This window comes from Panthera onca, chromosome C2, assembly GCF_046562875.1.
Source record: "Panthera onca isolate mPanOnc1 chromosome C2, mPanOnc1 haplotype 2, whole genome shotgun sequence".
Taxonomy (NCBI): Eukaryota; Metazoa; Chordata; class Mammalia; order Carnivora; family Felidae; genus Panthera; species Panthera onca.
The window spans coordinates 127,874,587-127,892,633 of NC_138347.1; the positions used below are offsets into that span (position 1 = coordinate 127,874,587).

The window sequence follows — 18,047 nt, forward strand, 5'->3', positions numbered from 1 at the left end:
TTCTCCCTGGAGAGCAGGCTCTGCCCCTTCTCATCTATTCAGGGGTCACCCCTCCACCCCCACCACTCTCTCCGGCACCTTCTGCCTGGTCTTCTATAGTCTCTGTTATCCACACATGAGTGTCCTCTGGTGTGCACAGATTTTTGCTCCTGTTTCTCAGCCTTCTGACTCCCCACCCATAGTTGGTGCCTTCAAGGGTACTTCCTGTCTTTGCTACTAACATTTGGTTTGTGCCTAGACTTTTGTAGCCTCCCATCTTTTCTGCCACTCCCTCTCCACCAAATCCAAACTTCTTTTCTAACAGGACGCCTGGGTGGCTCAGTCAAACATCTGATGTAGGCTCAGGTCATGATCTTACAGTTAGTGAGTTTGAGCCCTACATTGGGCTCTGTGCTGACAGCATGGAGCCTGGAGACTGGTTCAAGTTCTGTGTCCCCCTCTCTATCTGCCCCTCCCCTGCTCATGCTCTGTCTCTCTCTCTCTCTCTCAAAAATAAAAACAAAACATTAAAAAAGATCTCTGACCTTCCCTAAAGTTATAATCAGATAAAAACAAAACTCCTAAATCTAGGTTTAGAGGGTCCTCATAATGAAGCAATTGCAGTCTCTCACAACCCCCAAATTACCACCTCGCTGTCCCTTCAGGGGCCACACTCCCAGACCCAGGGCCTTTGCTTGGGCTGTTTTCCTGGTCTGAAATGCCTCTCTCTAGTGCTCCTCTGCACCCTGCATGTTCCTTGTGCCTGTATCTCTAAAACCCCCTCTTCCAGGAAGGCTTCCCATGGACTCTGTTCATTGCTGTCTTTCATCTTTATACCCTCCCCTCAGCACCCTCATATACACCAGCCTGGCCTCTGATCATTTTCATGTGTGCATTATGAAGACTGTGGGTTATCTCCAAGTGTACAGGAACAAAAGTTTCAACTCTGGGACTGCCCCTGTCTGTACCATCAGTCTCAGAGCAAAATGGGGACATCAGTGAAAATGAAGAGCTTAGGTCACTGAGAGGGAAGCTCCCAAGTCCCTGTGCAGATCTGGGGTTCTGTGATGAATTCTAGGCACAATGGTTTGAGGGGCATGGTAACAAATGAGGGGAAAGCTGACGGCAAGAGATGTGTAACCCACAGCCTCAGACAAGCAACAGAAGTTTGGGGAGTTGAGCCAGGACAAAAGAATACAGTGCAATGATTTAAAAAAATTGCCATTGTTTTAAAATATGCAAACATCTACTTTGCAAAGGCAGAGGTGACCTAATGTGCATTCACTCAATCATTTGGCCCGGCAGCCACATTTATGGCATGCTACCATGTGCTGGGTACTACCTACACATGGTTTCAGGGACCAAGGCATGGCCCCTCTCCTTGGGGATGCAAAATCTTGTGGGGTGGACCAGAAAATACCCAGATGCTGACAGCAGTGCTGACTGAGTGACTTGGCAGAAGGCAGCTTAGGGGGCTGGGGGATGGGGGGGGGGGGAAGAGCAGAGGGTCACCCAGCTCAGGCTGGTAAGGAGACTGGGAGGGTGACGTTAGTTGAGTCATCAAAGGCGGAAGAAATTAGCCACATGGACAAATACAGAGAGTGAGAACTGAATAGAACAAGTGAAAGCAAGGCCTAGAGAGATGAGAAGCCTGCAAGCAACTGGGCCCATCTAGACTGTGGTGACACATGCCCTGGTGACAAATGCTTGGAAGTAGTTTTAAGAGACCACAGGCTAGAGGTCAGCTTGAATAGACGGTTGAAGGTTACACACTCATCCTCATGGAGGGGATATCCATTGACCTCTGGGAGGGACTGCTTGGAAGGAACTGCCCATCCATCGGTTTGATCTATTAAAAAAAAAAAAGGAGTATGCCCCCACCCCACCACCAATCAGGGATCCAGCAGAAAGAAGGCTGTCTACTATAGGAGGGATATTAGCTAGAACGTTGGTCATTACTGTCCTAACACACTGAAGATCTAAGACCTAAACCTATATAAATCACCTAATCACCTTGCAAATTAGGACAAAATCCCATTGCTACAAAATCCGGGTAGCTGTCTGGATTTTCTGGTTTCACTGGTATCTGTGGAATTAGGCACTGCTTGAAAGAAGTGAAACATCCACTGGGCAGCTCTTTTACTGACAACTGTCTTTTGGTGTATTAGTATTTGGATTGTGAAGACAAAACATTAACCCCTTATCACTTTATAGCCCACACATTCAAGAAGTTCCGTGATTAAAATGAATATTAATCCTTGTTCTCTTCAAACCCATTAATCAACTGCAGGCAAATGGGTGAGAGCAAAGAGCACACGGCTTTTTTGTTTGTTTGTTTGCTTCATGATTGATTCTAATAGCATGTGAGAGGTATAGACCATCGCTATCGAGGGCAGAGACCATGGCTCCCATCCCCAACCTGTGGCCCAGGGCTGGCACCAAACTGCTCAACGGTTCAGTGCTAAATGAATGAATAAACACCACACTTCAGACCAGTTATTTGAACCAATCGATCGAGCACAAGATATTGCCAACGCCTGAAAGAGTTTCTAGGAGAAAATGATCCTAAAATTTGAAGGGTAGAAATTCCCAAGGCCTAAACCAGTCCATTCTGGCCCAGACAGTTATGAAGAGCAAGTAAGCGTCTAAACGCTTAATCATGAAGACAGCTGAGAGCAGATGTAGATGCCCCTCCCATGGTTTGCCTACAAGCGCTGACACCAGGAGTGAAAAGTGCTACAAGACAGTAAACAAGAGAGGATGATAAATGGAAGCATATGAAAATGGGAAGGAGATGAACATGGAGAGGCTCTGGGAGTGTCATCAGCTCGATGGCATCTGAGCTCTCTATTAATGAGCTGTTGGAGGAGGCGAAAGCCTCATTGATTCTATTTATAGAGCTGAAATTGAAAGGTGTTCCAAGCATAAATTGAGAGGGCGATGTGAAGTAGGAGACCCAGGGTGGGTTTGCAGGGGTTGGAAAACTATGGCCCATGGCTAGCTACCTGTTTTTGTAAGTAAAGCTTTATTGGAACTCAACCATGCCCACCTTCTGATATATTGCCTATGGCTGTTTTTCTTCTACAAAGGCGAGTTGAGTAGTTGGGACAGAGACTATATGACCACAAACTTAAAATATTTCCTATTTGGTCCATTATGGAAAAAACTCTGCTGACTCCTGGCTTAAAAGAAGTGGCACAGAACGGAGGAATGGGGATTTATTTCTTTGGGGTGAATCCAGGATATCTACTGGGCTGAGTTTTATTGTGTTTGCATCTCTAAACACCAGGATTTGCCAGCCTCGTGGAGCAGGTAGGCAGATCTTTCTGCTTATAAGAATTTGGATTTAAAATTAAGATACAATCTTTTATTTCACAGGCCACATTAATTTTGAGATCCTCAGCATCAGCATGACTGCTATCTAGTTCCTTACTGAGCTCGGAAATTTTCACCATTGAAATATATCAAAAATGTCCATAGTTTTGATTCTCTATGGTCATGGGTAAGTCATTTAACCTTTCTGTGACTTAGTTCCATCACCTATAAATTGGTTATACCTGGCTTTCAAGTATCTTTCTTTTTATTTCTTTTCAAGATCAGAGCTAATGTATTTGTGAATATCTGGCACATAACAGATACTCAGTGTATGATGATTTATTACCACTGTGGTTATTTCAAAATACCCTCACAGGGTAATGTATTTTTCTTTATTTGTATTAGAAATGGTCCAGGCAATGTAACAGATCTTACAGTCAAGCACTTTATAAGTGAAGGAGAGTTCCGTAGTAACATACCGTATGGTAACCAACGCTTTGGCAAAGAATCTTCTGTGTTTCCAAGGCAAGCATTCTATCCTCTGGAGTGAGGACAATAATATGCTTCACTGAGGTGTGGAAGCTGCCTTGGGCATTGGGCTGCTGTGCATGTGTGTCTGTTAATAATTAGTATAAATTACGGAGAAGTAGGGACGTGGTCTGAAATGGGAGAATAAGCTTCCTTCATAGCATCAAAAGTTGAAGTTCATTACAGTATTTCAAAGGACAAGGCTTTCATGTAAAGGGAAAAGTAGCAGAAGAGGTTGGGTGTGGGCTGGAAAATGAGGAGCCAAGGGACACAGGCAGAAGCCTGTTACGAAGCCCACCCCTATGATGGCGTGAGTGCCTTTGGCAGGGCAGATGAGGCGGAAGGCAGGCGGTTCGCATGTACGTAGCTGATCTCCAGCACTGCCTTGTGTGACAAGCTCACTTCCTGGCTGTGTGCTTTTGGGTAAGTTTTATTTTGTTTTGAACTACTTTGTGCACTGGCTTCTTTACCCATAGCAATGATACTAATATTTACCACACTGGGTAGTGAGGAGAAAAGTAGATAATGCTTATAAAGCTCTTGGCACCCAAGAGGGGCAGACTAGGGAGAAATTACTATTATTTTTCTGAGGTGAGCTTATAAGGCTCAAGTTCAAGTGTGTGTGGGAAGAGGCACTGTTAGAATCTTTCTGGTGATTCTGACATTGCATCATATGCTGGCCACACATGATAACTCTATCAAACTCTTAGGTCAATTTTGATGATGAAATGAGACTGTGTGGACAATTGGTCCAGGCAGATTGGTCCAAAACATTGTGGAAACCCAACATTTACTTTATTAACTGATAAAAAATATCTAGCAAACAAGGGCTCCCAATTCAAAGCTGATTGGATATAATGGTTGCTTATGAATCCAGATGGTTTAAATTACCCCCAATTCACAGAATTATCTGAATCAACTGTCTACAAAACCCAATATTCTCTAAATGGAATAGAACATTACCTAATCCTCACCATGCTTACAAGTTCGGCCGCAAGGGCAGAAGGGTGTACATCCTCACAGACTAGATTGGTGATCCATCTAGCCCTCCACTTTCAGGGACACAAACTGCTACTATTTTACAAATGTGAAAACTGTGACCCAGAGTGGTTAAATAATTTGGCCATGGCTGCACAGCTGGTTAGTTATGGAGGGCACTGGAGACTAGAGCCCTCCTTCCCCAGGCAGTCACGTACCACTGTTCAATACTGCCTCCGTCCTGGAGGTCTGTGAGTCTCCATCTCTGATCCTCCACTGACCCACTGGATAGTTCTGCCGGGCTCAGGGCTTTCATACATTTACATACTGACAGCTTCCAGATGGACTTCTCCAACCTGGCCTCTCTCCTGAGCTCCAGGCAGGGACATCTAGCTGCCTGAACTACTGGCTATCTCAGAAGTGTTTTAGACATCGAGCTGAACTTCTGTCCCTTCCCTTACCACAACCACAAATACGCTCTCTCTCAACAAGCACCCTTCTTTTTTTTTTCTTTTTTTTAATGTTTATTTATTTTTGAGAGAGACAGAGCATGAGGGGGAGAGGGACCGAGACAGAGGGACCGGGAGACACAGAATTGGAAGCAGGCTCCAGGCTCTGAGCTGTCAGCACAGAGCCCGATGCGGGCTTGAACTCACAAACCATGAGATCATGACCTGAGCTGAAGTCGGACATTTAAGTGACTGAGCCACCCAGGAGCCCCAACAAGCACCCTTCTAAGTCAATGGTGGCTGCCTCCTTCTATCGGGCCAGGCCTAAACCCTCCCACATCTGAAGCCCAAACTGTTAGAAATCCCGTTGCTCTGCCTTTAGTTTATATATCTGGAATCTACCCTGTTTCGCCAGCCATCTCCTTCCATCCTAATCAAGCCACCATCATCCTTGTTCTAGTTGGTTGTAATCTAGCCTGTTTTTTAATGGGACAGCTGAATGGGCCTCTTAAAATGTAAGTCAGATTTTGTCTCTTCTCTGCTTCTAACCCTGCTATATGAATCCTCATCTCACTCAGTGGTTAAGCTCTAAGTGGGTAAGTTCTAAGGTCCAGTCTTATCACCTCCCCTGGTTACCTCTCTCACCTGTCTACTACTTTCCCACTGCTCGTACCACTCTAGTCAGGCCGGTCTTCTTCCTGTTCCTAGAATCACCAGTCATGACCCTGCCTCAGGGCCTTTGCACAGGTGGTTGCCTCTCTCTCCCCCATTTCACAACAACCTCACCTCTTTCAAGTCTTTACTTAGAAGCTACCTACTCCAAGAGGCCTCCCTTTACCATCCTATGTAATTCTGTAACCTGTTCCTCCCCTAAATTTGACCCCCTGATTCCATTTACCATGCTCTGCTCTTTCTATTTTCCATGGCATCATTCATTTTCTAACTACTATATGATCTCCTTATTTACTATGTTCCTTTTTTGTCTCCTTCTGTTGGAAAGTGAGCCCTGTGAGGGCAGGCATCTTTGTTTGGATCATGCATATACCCTGGAATAGTACTTGCCAAATAGCAGGCACTTAATCAATACTTGCTGAACCAATTAATGAATGTAGTGTCTTTACAAACGATGTGTTGGGTCAGTATTTTCCTGGGATTTTGCAAATGCTGCAGTTTAACAGGATGGGAAGGAGGTACTGCCTCCCCTACAGAGACCAAGGGGACGAACTCCATAAGGCACCACTTTCATACTTGGCAGTGTGTGCCCTGCTGCAGGCCTCAGGAGCAGCTGCTAAAGAGCGGTCAGTGGGCAGCACAAACATTTCTTTTAATTTCTGTCTCATCCTTCAAAATTTCCACTTACATGTCTTCAATCTCTATGAATATACTAGTGCAGTAGTACATGCATATGACCTATAAATACACAAACATATATTGGAAGAACATGATCAAAAACTTTAGAGAACATGGCTCTACAAAACCACAAAATCTTTGGGAAGTTCAGGGGACACCTGGAACTTTGTAGCATCTACGTTAATAGAGCGAACATATGACTGGGAAAAATGGGATTGGTTCTGCCCATACCGGCCCACTGAACTGTTCAGACAGCAGGGTGTAAGCTGGAAGATTCTCTCCTGAGTTGACACAGGAAGAGTCTGGACTTTGGAGACTTTTGCCAATGAAGACCCGATGAACTCTCCCAAGGAGCCTCTGGCCTCCATCAGCAGATTTTTCCCTCCGTCAGGATTTCCTCCAGTCCTCAGATGGCCACCATCCTCCGGACAGTAGCTGGCCCTGGGTACTGAAAGACTGAGGACGGAGCTGGCTCACCTTCTCATAGTACCGGATCTCATAGTCCAGGATGATGCCATTGGGCTGCTCCGGCTGTGGCCATGACAAGGTGATGCTCCTCATGGTGGCACTGACCTGGTGCATGATTGGAACAGTGGAAGGGGCTGTGGAGAGAGGAAGAGACAGGGCAGATAAACAGACCCTCGAGTATATGATATGCATCATCTTTCAGAGATAAATGAAGAGAGAAGTGTCTCTGGGTTTGAATCTACCCTTTCTTTCTTACCAGCTGAGCTGATCTGCAGAACTTCCCGTGGTTTTGCATAGTGAGTAGATTATGGATGAGAAAGGAGAGAAAAGGTGACAATTTAGGATAGGAGGACATGTGTAAGGGCAGGGCTGGAATGGACACGGTGTTTCCTGGGCAGGGAGGAGAAAGGCTTGACCAAAAAGAGATGGTTGGTTGAATCACATGAAAGCAGTGTGGCTTTCAGCTTGGCTGAGGAAGCCGAGCCATCCAGGGAGGGTATGACAACCAGAGCAAGTCTAGGCTTCAGGCAGTGGCGCAAGAAGAACAGTGGGACAGGAGGCACAATGGGATGTTTTTGAGCAGAAGGTTTTGAAGGAATCTCAGTCTTGCATTAATGGGGTGAGCTCCTATAAAGAAGAGAATGTGGAGGCAAGGAATGATAATGAGAAACTAGAACTGGTCAGTGCAGAATTACTGCCATAGAAAGGAATGTTCTAGAAAGAGCAAACTCTTCAGAAAGAGCTCTGAAACTGCATGTAAGACTTTGCTGCACTTCAAAAGGAAGAGAGGAGGCAGCACTCAAAAAGACATGAGCACAGACTACCAACAGAGTTCATTCAGACTTCTGTCAGAGTCTTCCAGATGAGGACATTTGCGATAAAGAGCTCACAAATATAAATGAAGAAATGATACACAAACCAAACATTTGGAAACAGGGTAATAATTCCAAAATCTGTGAAGTGATTCCAAAATTTCTGTTAGGAAATAATATTATTTATTTTCCAATTCAACATTTTTTGCGCGGTGTAAGTAAAATGAAAACAGTCTGGAAATAATAAATGAGGGCTGTCTTTCTAGGGGAAGAGGCGGGTAATGGATGAGGCTTCAGTCTGCGCTCTGCTCAGGGGCTGTTCCGTTTAGTCCTGGCACTTCTCTAGTGATGAAGGTCGTTTCCTCATGCGAACTCCACTTTACAAGGGTTTCTCTGGGGGACTGTGGCGGACTGACATTTACTATCCTCACTTTAAGGTAACAGATTCCCCTCCAGAGCATGGCTGCCGGTCTGGGGGTGGGGGATAGGGTTGCTCTCCACTCACTGAGCTCTCAGTGAGTTCTCAGTGAGCTGGCCCCCAGGCCAGGGGAGGGGCTGCTGAGCACTTGTGAAGATGCCCATACTCAAGGGAGCCATCGGAGAGCCATCAGAGAGCACAGTGTGAGACGTGGTGTTAGGAGGACTTAGAATCAGAGAGTCCACCCAGGACCCTGCACGGTTCCCACTACAGACCTCAGGGTGACCCTGCAAACGTGCCTCTCAGAGCTTCCATCCCCTGGGAGCACAGCTGACTCTTGGCCCTGGCTGCTGTACCCTGAAACCACCACCACATCCATGCGGGGCCCCATTTATCAGAGGCTGCTTCCAGCCAATGACTGAGAGCAGCAAGGATGCCTCAAAACAAAACAAAACAAAACAAAACAAAACAAAACAAAACAAAACAACCAAAAAACCATTCCTGACTCTTCTCCTGGGCAGCTTTCACTCAAACTCCCTACTGGACTCACCAACGGTTCTTTGTACAGTGTGACGGTCTGAGAGTCTTCTCACCTAATCCTCCTTCCTGCCCTCTCTCCTTCACTGTGATCTGATGGCTCTGCCAGCCCCCTCTGGCCTCCTCTCCCACCTGCCCATCAATATCTGGCACCTCCAATCCCATCTTGGTGTCGGCCTCATGGAGGACCTGATTTAAGGCAATTCTGAATCCCCCTATCAAGTACTCTCTGCTGGGCCCTGCTGCGTCCCCAGGGACTGGCTGCTCACTGCCTCTAGGGGCTGCGGCTTCATCCTTGGGTGTCTCTCACCAATGTGCATGTCTTCCTATCCCTATCTGAAATTCGTTGTCTTCTCACCAGTCCCAGTTCCACTGACTAAGGTAACAGAAAATGTTCTCTCTTCCACAGAATGGCTCGTCAAGTAACTAAAGAAGCTAGTTAGGTTTCCCCTGAATTCTTCCTGCTGAAAACAACAGCCAGATACTATGAATGTTTCTCCCATGACACGCTGCCCCCTGAGGTGGCTTTTTTCCAAATGGGGGTCATGTTATCTAAATCTCTCTGTAGGCATATGGCCCAGGGGTAAACCCAATTCTCCCACTGCTCTTTACTCAGCAAAGATTAGGGTGAAACTACTATCTCCCATGATCCGGGTACCAGACATCAATGAAGGTGACCATTAGCCTTTTTTTTTTTGGATCAAAAACCTGTTCCTGTCATTTGATTTGACATTACTGTCAAACAGAACCTTTAGGTTTTCTCATGGTGTGTGCCTCAACTTTTGTTTATAGTTTGCTTGTGGGTTTGACTACAAGGGTTTACACATACGCTTTTACCTTTATGGTGTAACATTTGGCCTATTCATCTAGGAAGCCGAAATAATTTGTGATCCCGATTCAACCATCAAATGTGCCTTCTCTTCCTAGCATCACGGCTCAGGTCCATTAATGAATGAATTAAACAAATGTTCACGGGGCATTTGCCATGTGCCAGTCACCACTCTAGGTTCCAGAGATTCCATAGTGAGTGAAATATAATCTCCTGTCCTCACGGAGTTTCTTTTCTAGTGGAGGGGGTCAAAGGCCAGATGTGATCAATCACAAGGTATGTTAAAATATTAAGTACAACAGGAACAAATGGAGCAGGGGGGAAGGGACACAGAATGTCCAAGTGTAGGAGGCTCGCCGGGAGAAGGCTGCCGTTCTAAATCACAGGGTCAGCAAGGCCTTGCTTGAGAAGTAGATGCAGCAGCATGGGGGTGGAGGAGGGGAGGGAGGCACGTAACACCTGGGAAAAGAGCAATTGAGAAGGAAAGGCCAAGGCAATGGTTCTAAACTGGGAGCAGTCTCTTCCAGGGGAATAGCAAAGAGCCAGAGGGACTAGAGAAGAGATGAGGCCACAGACGATGGCTTCTCCCCTGGGTGAGAAGGAGAGCCATGGGAGGGTGGCGAACAGAGGAGTGACGTAATCTGACTCGTATGTTAACAGCATCACCCTCTCCTGTGCTGCAAATAGAATGCAGGGGCCACGTAAAAGCTGAAAGCTCCATCTTAACACTATTGTCATAGTCCAGCTGCAAGACTGTGGTTACTTGGACCGGGTTTGGAGCAGTGGAGGTGGTGAGAATGGGGGTGGTCAGATTCTGAATAGATTTAGAACATCTCAATGGATGTGGGATGTGGAAGAAACAGAACAGCCAAGATGACTCCAAGGTTTTTGGCCTAAGTGACTGGAAGAGTGGGGCTGCCATCAACTGAGATGTGGCAAGACATCAGTAGAAGCAGTCGGAGTAGGCAAATGCATGTATAAGAGGTCCAGACTGGAGACACCAGTTTAGATCCACCAGTCTGTGAGAGATACCAAAAGCAGCAGAACTGACAGAGATCATCGTGAGAATGAGGAGAAAAGAATATATCATCTAAGATTCAGGAGAGGAGGAGAAACAGCCAAGAGACTTGAGAAGGAAAGGCCAATGAGCTAGAAGGAAGCAGGGGAGTGTGATTACCTAGAAGTCAAGTGACAGTGAGTGTCTCCAGGAGGAGAGAATGTGTGCAACGCTGCTGCTAAGTCACATAAAAGGAAACCAGGAACTGAGCACAGAGTCAGCAACAGGCTGGATGGTTAAGTGGGGATGGCTCATGGCCCTCATTCCCGACCTCGCGTGCACTGTCTAGAGTCCTGGAGAGGAGGAAGGTGGGACAATTCCTGGAGTCAGAGCAGAGCACAGGGTTGGTGGAGGAGGGCGGGGGGAGGGATGGATCCTGGTGGGCCCACCAACACAGGCACCCCAGGGAAGCCTCCTTCCCCCACCCCGCCACACTCACTGTGTAGCTCCAGCTGCCCTTTCGGGCTCGCATGGAAACATGACTTCTATGTTGCCAACCCTGTCAGTGCCATATAGGTTTTTAGGATCCTCCTCTGTCTCAAGAGCTAATGCAACATGGATTAAAAATTGGAAAGATTAACTTTAACAGTCTGATGATTTTGATGGGCTTGGTTCTTTTCTCTGCCTCTAATCCCTGGAAAACCATCATTCAAGACTCAACATATTTGCCAAACATTGTGCTGGGCCCTTGCTCTAATCACTGGGGACAAAAGGATGAGTAATAAAAATTCACAGCCCTGCCCTGAAGATCCTTGGCATATAGCTGGGATTAGGTGGTAAAGAGGCAATCACAGGGCAGGGTGATCCAGAAGCAATCCAGAGCCACAGATGGCAAGGACCTCCCAGCCGCCAATCAGCACACGGATGGATCCGGGAGAAGCTGCCAGAGGGTAAGGGTCACTACTGCCAACATTGCTCAGATTTATGGTGATGACAGATGTTCACAGGCCCCCTTACAGGCTGTTTATCCTCACATAGGTCACTCTAAATGCCTTACGTTTTAATTGAGATGGGATTTAGCACCTGGGAGAGAGGAACAGAGTATTAGTCTTCCTCCCTGAAAATCCAAGACAGCTTATGTTTGGTGCTCTGACACTGGTGATCACCTACAGTGACAAACTATTTTTTCCTTCCCCAACTGCAAATGCCACCTCTAAATCTGGTGTTTTTACATGCTATAAAAACTTCCAACAAGACAGAAAATGAAAATGAGCACAGGTATCCCCTCAAACACCACCTAGCAAAACTAAGTCAGATTGAAGAGAGGTGGGAAGATTAATTCAAAGAAGCAGCCCCTCTGAGCCCCAAACATGCTGGTTTCAACAGTAAGTCCTGGCCAGTTGTCTCTTCTCCATAAACCTATGTTGGAAGTTTCACTGAATGCTTAAAAAGGTCTCTCCCTCACAAGAATCCTTTTGACTAAATTAAACACTCTGTGGAGAGAAGAAAATGAAAACAAAGAGTTCACCATATTATTAAAATTTAGCGAAGAAATAAATATGGACCTTTCTTTAGAAAAAGTACGAATAAAGAGTTACCCTAGGGGCTATTTGGAAAAAAGGTACTAAAGGCTCAAGACGGATGTGTTTGTCCTAAAGAGGAAATCCTCAAAAGCCCCAAATACAATCAAAACTGCTCTGCACTCCTTCTAAGCAAAATAAAGAGGCTGGACCCGACAAGAATTAGGGATACAAAGAAAAGAATGGAGAGGCAAGGCAAAGTATCCTGTCAAACACTGAGTAAAATCAGCTGGGTTCAAAAACAACCAGAACCAGAATGAGGAGTGTCTGATGAGACAGGCTAATGCCAACAATAAGAGGCCCTTTAAATGTGTCAGAAGCAGGGGCGCCTGGGTGGCTCAGTCATTTGAATGTCTGACTTCGGTTCAGGTCGTGATCTCATGGTGCATGGGTTCGAGTCCTATGTCAGCCTCTGGGCTGACAGCTCAGAGCCTGGGGCCTGCCTTGGATTCTGTGTCTCCCTCTGCCCCTCCCCTGCTCGTGCTCTGTCTCTCAAAAATAAACATTTAAAAACAAATAGATGTATCAGAAGCAGAGAGAGACTTAACTTCCATTGGTCAAGGGGCTCAGGGATGGAGAAAATGCAAAGGCAGGCTGAGTCAGTGAGTCACTGCCTCTTTTTCACCAAGGAAGACTTTGGGGAGATCATACTCCCAAATTGCTTTTGAAGCAGGCAGATCCAAGATAGTATATCACATACGGCAGAGAAAGTGTACAGAATGTTCTCGCCTGAGCTGACAAATGAGATGTGGATAAATTGCCAGAACAGGATGGCCCCGGCTGCAAGTTATGAAAGAACATACAGGTGACACCAGACAAACGTGGAACTGGACCCAAACTGGTCACAGGTCACCACCTATGGCCTCACGGCTGGGCCTGGCCAGCTATCACCCAGCCCTCCATTTGTAAGAAAGACTCCAAAGGAGATCACAGAGCTTGTGGTCTGGGAGGGTGGCATGAATCTATGCCAGGAGTTAACCCCAAATCCGGGACCTTGAGTCTTGATGTATGGAAGCTTTGCTGTCATATCTCAGTTTCACCTGGATCATACCTTTTATGTTTACAACATTCTTTGACCGTTTAATGTAGTTATGGACTCAGTCATATTCCAAGTTTTCCCCTTATTCTTTGTTATCCTTATTTGATAAGGGCATCCCCACCCCCTCCAACAATTAAGCATCTCAAACCCCAAGATGTGAGAATGAGTTGATGCTTTTTTTTTCCTAGGACAATAACTAAGTTCTAATGCATTATCTTTGTTTATTAAAAATTGCCTCCTAATGTCTTAATTGATTTTTGTGTCAAAATAATTCTTTCAACGGTTTTTAAATTTTTTTTAACATTTTATTTTTGAGAGAGAGAGAGAGGAAGACAGAGTGTGAGTGGGGGAGGGGCAGAGAGAGAGGGATACACAGAATTTGAAGCAGGCTCCAGACTCTGAGCTGTCAGCAACAGAGCCTGACGCAGGGCTTGAACCCACCAACTGTGAGATCATGACTTGAGCTGAAGCTGGATGCCCAACCAACTGAGCCACCCAGGAGCCCCTTTTTCAACAGTTTTAACCCTAATCCATTTGGGGAAATAATAAATGATATAACAGTTTACTGTGTTAAAATATTTTAAGACACCAAAAGTACTTAAAGTGGTTTTAAATAAAAACAATAGTAACACACACATACTGTTAACAATTAAGTTGATCTATTGTAGTAAAATGCCTGGAGTTTATAAAAATATGGAACTTGGATTTCAAAGTTTGGCAGATTTCATATAAAGCAGTGTTGCTTCTGCAGGTAGAAATTGTGCCAGGGACAGTCTTGTTCTGAGGCCACCTCTGACCCGCCTTAGGAGCTGGGGTGCAGGTCACAGCTGAGTCCCCTTTGCCTTGGCTCAGGTGACAGCCCTCATAAATCTCCTGGAAGATAAATGACCTCTCCACTTAGGGAGGATTTTCATATCTGAACTTGCCAAGGAGGTCCACAGAAAGAGGAGCCCATCTGCCTTCCTCATGATAACTCATGCTGGGGAGGTTGGGGGAACACTCCCTGGCCCTGTCATGTGGTTTGCAACAGAGGGAAGGTCCTTCCAGTGACCCCTCAGAGAGATGCAGCTGCCCCAGCCCGAACGGTGCACCTCTGAGCTTAGTAACCTCTTCTACCTTCCCAGGCATTGTTTTTTCTAGGACAGATGTCCTTAGCTGATGGACATTTGGGTTGTTTACACATTTTGGCTGTTGCAAATAATGCTGCTAAGAACATTCACATACAAGTTTCTGTGTGGACCTACGTTTGCATTTTTCTTGGGTATATATCTAATTGATATATTGGATATATCCTGGATATATATGGTAACCTGGATAACATGGTAATGTTAACTTCTTCTATTCTTCCTGCAAGAGCATTTCTCAGCCAAATCATCCTTGGACTAACCACCTGCAATCTGTAGACCACAGACCCCGGCTATGAGGAAGACAAGGCAGGGTAAGGAATAGTCAGGATCCTGGGCCCCAGCCTAGGGCAGTAGGAATTGGCAAACATAGAGAAGAACTATAGGGCCTGGAGGCGCTGTAGAGACATGTGGGTTCCCATTCTGCCATCTGCTTACAGTGCAATCTTGGACTAAGGTTACTTAACTTCTTGGGGCCTGAAATTCATCAACTGTAAAACAGAAGTATTAATTCTTATGTTATGGATCTTTCAAATGTCCTGAGGATATACCCTGTACGGACCATATCTCCCTCCACTTAGAACTATTCTGCCAGGCCAGGGGTCTTAGCAACCACCTCATAGTCTCCTTCTGGGTCCACTACTCTTGACATATGCAGATCAATGCCTGGGCATAGTCCTGGAAGTAAATGTGAAAAGCACAATCCAGTGACAGTGTGGGTATTTATTTGATAAATATCTTTGAGGGGATACATAAACATGTCTACCCAGTCAGGATAGAAATGATGGAGAAGAATAGCTTGGATAAGGGGAAGGTTAATGGCAGGGATCCCCAGAGGTTGGTATGATAAGCGTCCCAGAAGACAGATGGTTTCCTGTGACATCTCAAGATGACCAAAAGTTTTTCTTGTAAGTAATCTAGGATGTAAACAATAAGGTGCCTTGTCCTTGAGGACAAATAGACCTTTGGCTCAGAGGAGAGGATGAGCCAAGGCCCACTCATCTTATAGTATGACTCAGGTCCAGGGGTCACAGATACTTCCTTGGCTCTGTCCTTGTCTTCCTCCTGGTTTTGTCACCTGTATCTCCTTACACCTGATATCCAGACCCACCTCTCTTGTACACTTTTGGGCCTCTTCACTTCAAACTACACTGCAGCCAGATTAATCTTTCCAAAGCTTGATTCACCCAGGTTCCTCTGATGCTCAAAAACCGTCAATGGTTCCCCATTGGAAAAGGTCCCAGTGCCCCCTCTTAACAGTAAACAACATGGCAGCCAATGGCCGGTCCAGGTTGCCTCCCAACTGGTCCACAGAGGACCCCACTGATTTCCTCTAACTACTCCACACACCATGTCCCAGTAGAACCCAGCTTTGGGGATCTCTGACATGTCTTTTTGTAATCCAGTAGACTTCAGAAGCACAGATCACACAACACACTCCCCTGCCTTAAGCCCCACCTGACCATGCCTACCAGAGCACCCCATCTCCCCCTCCCCCCAACTCAAAGACCTTATTTTAGTAACACTCATTGGGCTGTAATCGCTACCTTGGGACAGATCTAACTTTCCAAGTGCTCATCTCTGCTCTCCATCACTGGAATAAACTCTTTAGAGTAGAAGTCATGTTTTTAGCCTCTTCCTACTGTGTTAGCACATAATAGATGTCCCATAAGGGTTTGCTTTTACTGGAGTGATTTCAGTCTCTTCTCTAAAGACACTGGAAGTTAAAGGGTCAGAAAATCATGTACCTATACCTAACATAGACAGCGGCCCTCCAGGGATAAAGGCTCAGCGGGGAGGGCAGGCAAGGTTGTGAAGTGCCTTCTGTGGAGCAGGTGCAGCGCCCCTGGGGAGGAATACGGAGTGGGTCTGAATAGAGCCATCCTGGGAGCTCAGGGGCAGGAGTGCTTTACATAGCACAGAGGCAGAGGCTGGGAGGCTGGGGCCATCCCCACCTCACTGGGAGGTTTCAGATGAAATGCTACCCTAGCATTAGCAGTTTTCTAATTTTCCTTCTTTTATTAAGAGCTGTGGAATCCTTTCTCCTAACAAAATTTTCCCTGAAGCATTAAAGGAGAAGCAGAACAATTCAGCAGCTCTGGGTGAATCAGAAGCAGGAGTCCCAGAGCCCAGAAGCCAGTCCATTTCCTATCTCCCCAGCCCAGACTCTGAAGGGGTCACAAAGAGATCCAAAAGTGCTGGGCAGCCTCCACAAGTCCCTTTGAGGCCTCAGACTAAATTATGGGTGCTCATAAACGGCGTGGGTGATGAGATTGGGACTGAGGGGCTGGTATGGTAGGTTATCTTGTTCCTTATATGAAACGCATTCTTAGGAAAAAACTAAAATCTAGATTTAAATGTCAGCTAAGGACTTCAGGTCCACCAGTTACTGAAGACAAAGAGGAACAGTTTGCACACAGACGAACTGTGCAAATGAGGAATTGTGTTTCCTCTGACATTTCTATTCTAGGAGATAACTTTGTTGAGAAGGTATTGCTCAGATAACAGGTTCTCCCTCTGATGATGAAAACTCATTTCATTGCACAAATATGCTTGAATTTTACATTAGGAAGCCTGACTCATTAAATATTTTTGGTGCAGTAACACTTCTGGCCAAAGTAGATTAAACAAATAAGCAATTAGTTTGGAGACTGGATATGAATACAAAAGCAGAATTAATTATATTTCTAATTGTTTTCTCCTATTGTGGACATTGGCTTCTTGGCTTTTGCTCTGGGCTTGCCTTGAGCTGACCCTGACGCCCTGTTCCAATCTCCCTCTTTACCTTGGGGTCAACTAAGGACAGAGGACTGCTTTGTGGGGGTGGCATCATTTTGATTCTGTTGTAGAATATTGGCTGAGTCTCTCTGTGGGCTCAGCGAAGCAGGAGTGGGAGAGAAAGTGAGGGCTTCAGGCCTGGGTGGCTGAGTCAGTCCTATATCATATAGGTGCTTCCATCTTGGGTCCATCCATGAAGGGCTTGGTTCCAAGACAAGGGAGGGGGTGTGACAACTGGGGGTTGGAGGCTGGGGGCCGTTCTGGGGATGCAGGTTTATAGAAGAGGCTCTCATTTGTGATATTAGTGCTGATGAAGGGAGGGTTCTTTGTTGGGATCATCCAACTGACCCTGCTAGTTCTCAAACTGTGATCCCAGTTCACCTGGGAGCTGACATGAAATGTAGAATCTTGAGCCCCACTCCAGACTTACTGGATCAGAAATGCTGGGGGTAGGGCTCAACAATCTGTGTTTTAACAAGTCCTCCAGGGGATTCTGAGGCACACTCAAATTTGAAAACTATTTGTCTAGAAATCTAAAAATCAGAATGTAAAACTTTGAAAGGACATCTGAGGTCACTCAGTTTTCTGCCAATTCTTACAATTTATGGATTTGAGCACTGAAGGCTGAAGGGAAAGTGACTTCCCTAAGTCCTCAGCAGGCGAGAGCAGAGTAGGAATGATGGTTCCAGCCATCGCTCCCCTCCCCCTGCACTCAGGCACCAGGCACTGAGGGTGCCCAGTACGGGGTTGGGGGGGTACAGTTCCTCAGGGATATCAGGGGTCCCCAGCAGGGAGGTGGAATTGTGTGGAGCCCTGTGCCACAGGAAGGAAGCATGACAGCTAGTGGGGTCCTGAGACCCTCCTAG

At 46.1% G+C, this 18,047-nt stretch overlaps 1 protein-coding gene across 3 annotated transcripts in view; it reads right to left on the reverse strand.

Annotated features, from left to right (window-relative positions):
* The window catches only part of EPHB1 (EPH receptor B1), a 430,500-nt gene that overhangs the window by 90,306 nt on the left and 322,147 nt on the right, over positions 1-18,047 (reverse strand). For all 3 annotated transcript variants that reach the window (XM_060638721.3, XM_060638722.3, XM_078432322.2), the window contains one exon: positions 7,077-7,201. In XM_060638721.3, the coding sequence (XP_060494704.1) occupies positions 7,077-7,201 (125 nt within the window). The remainder of the gene's footprint in view (positions 1-7,076; positions 7,202-18,047) is intronic.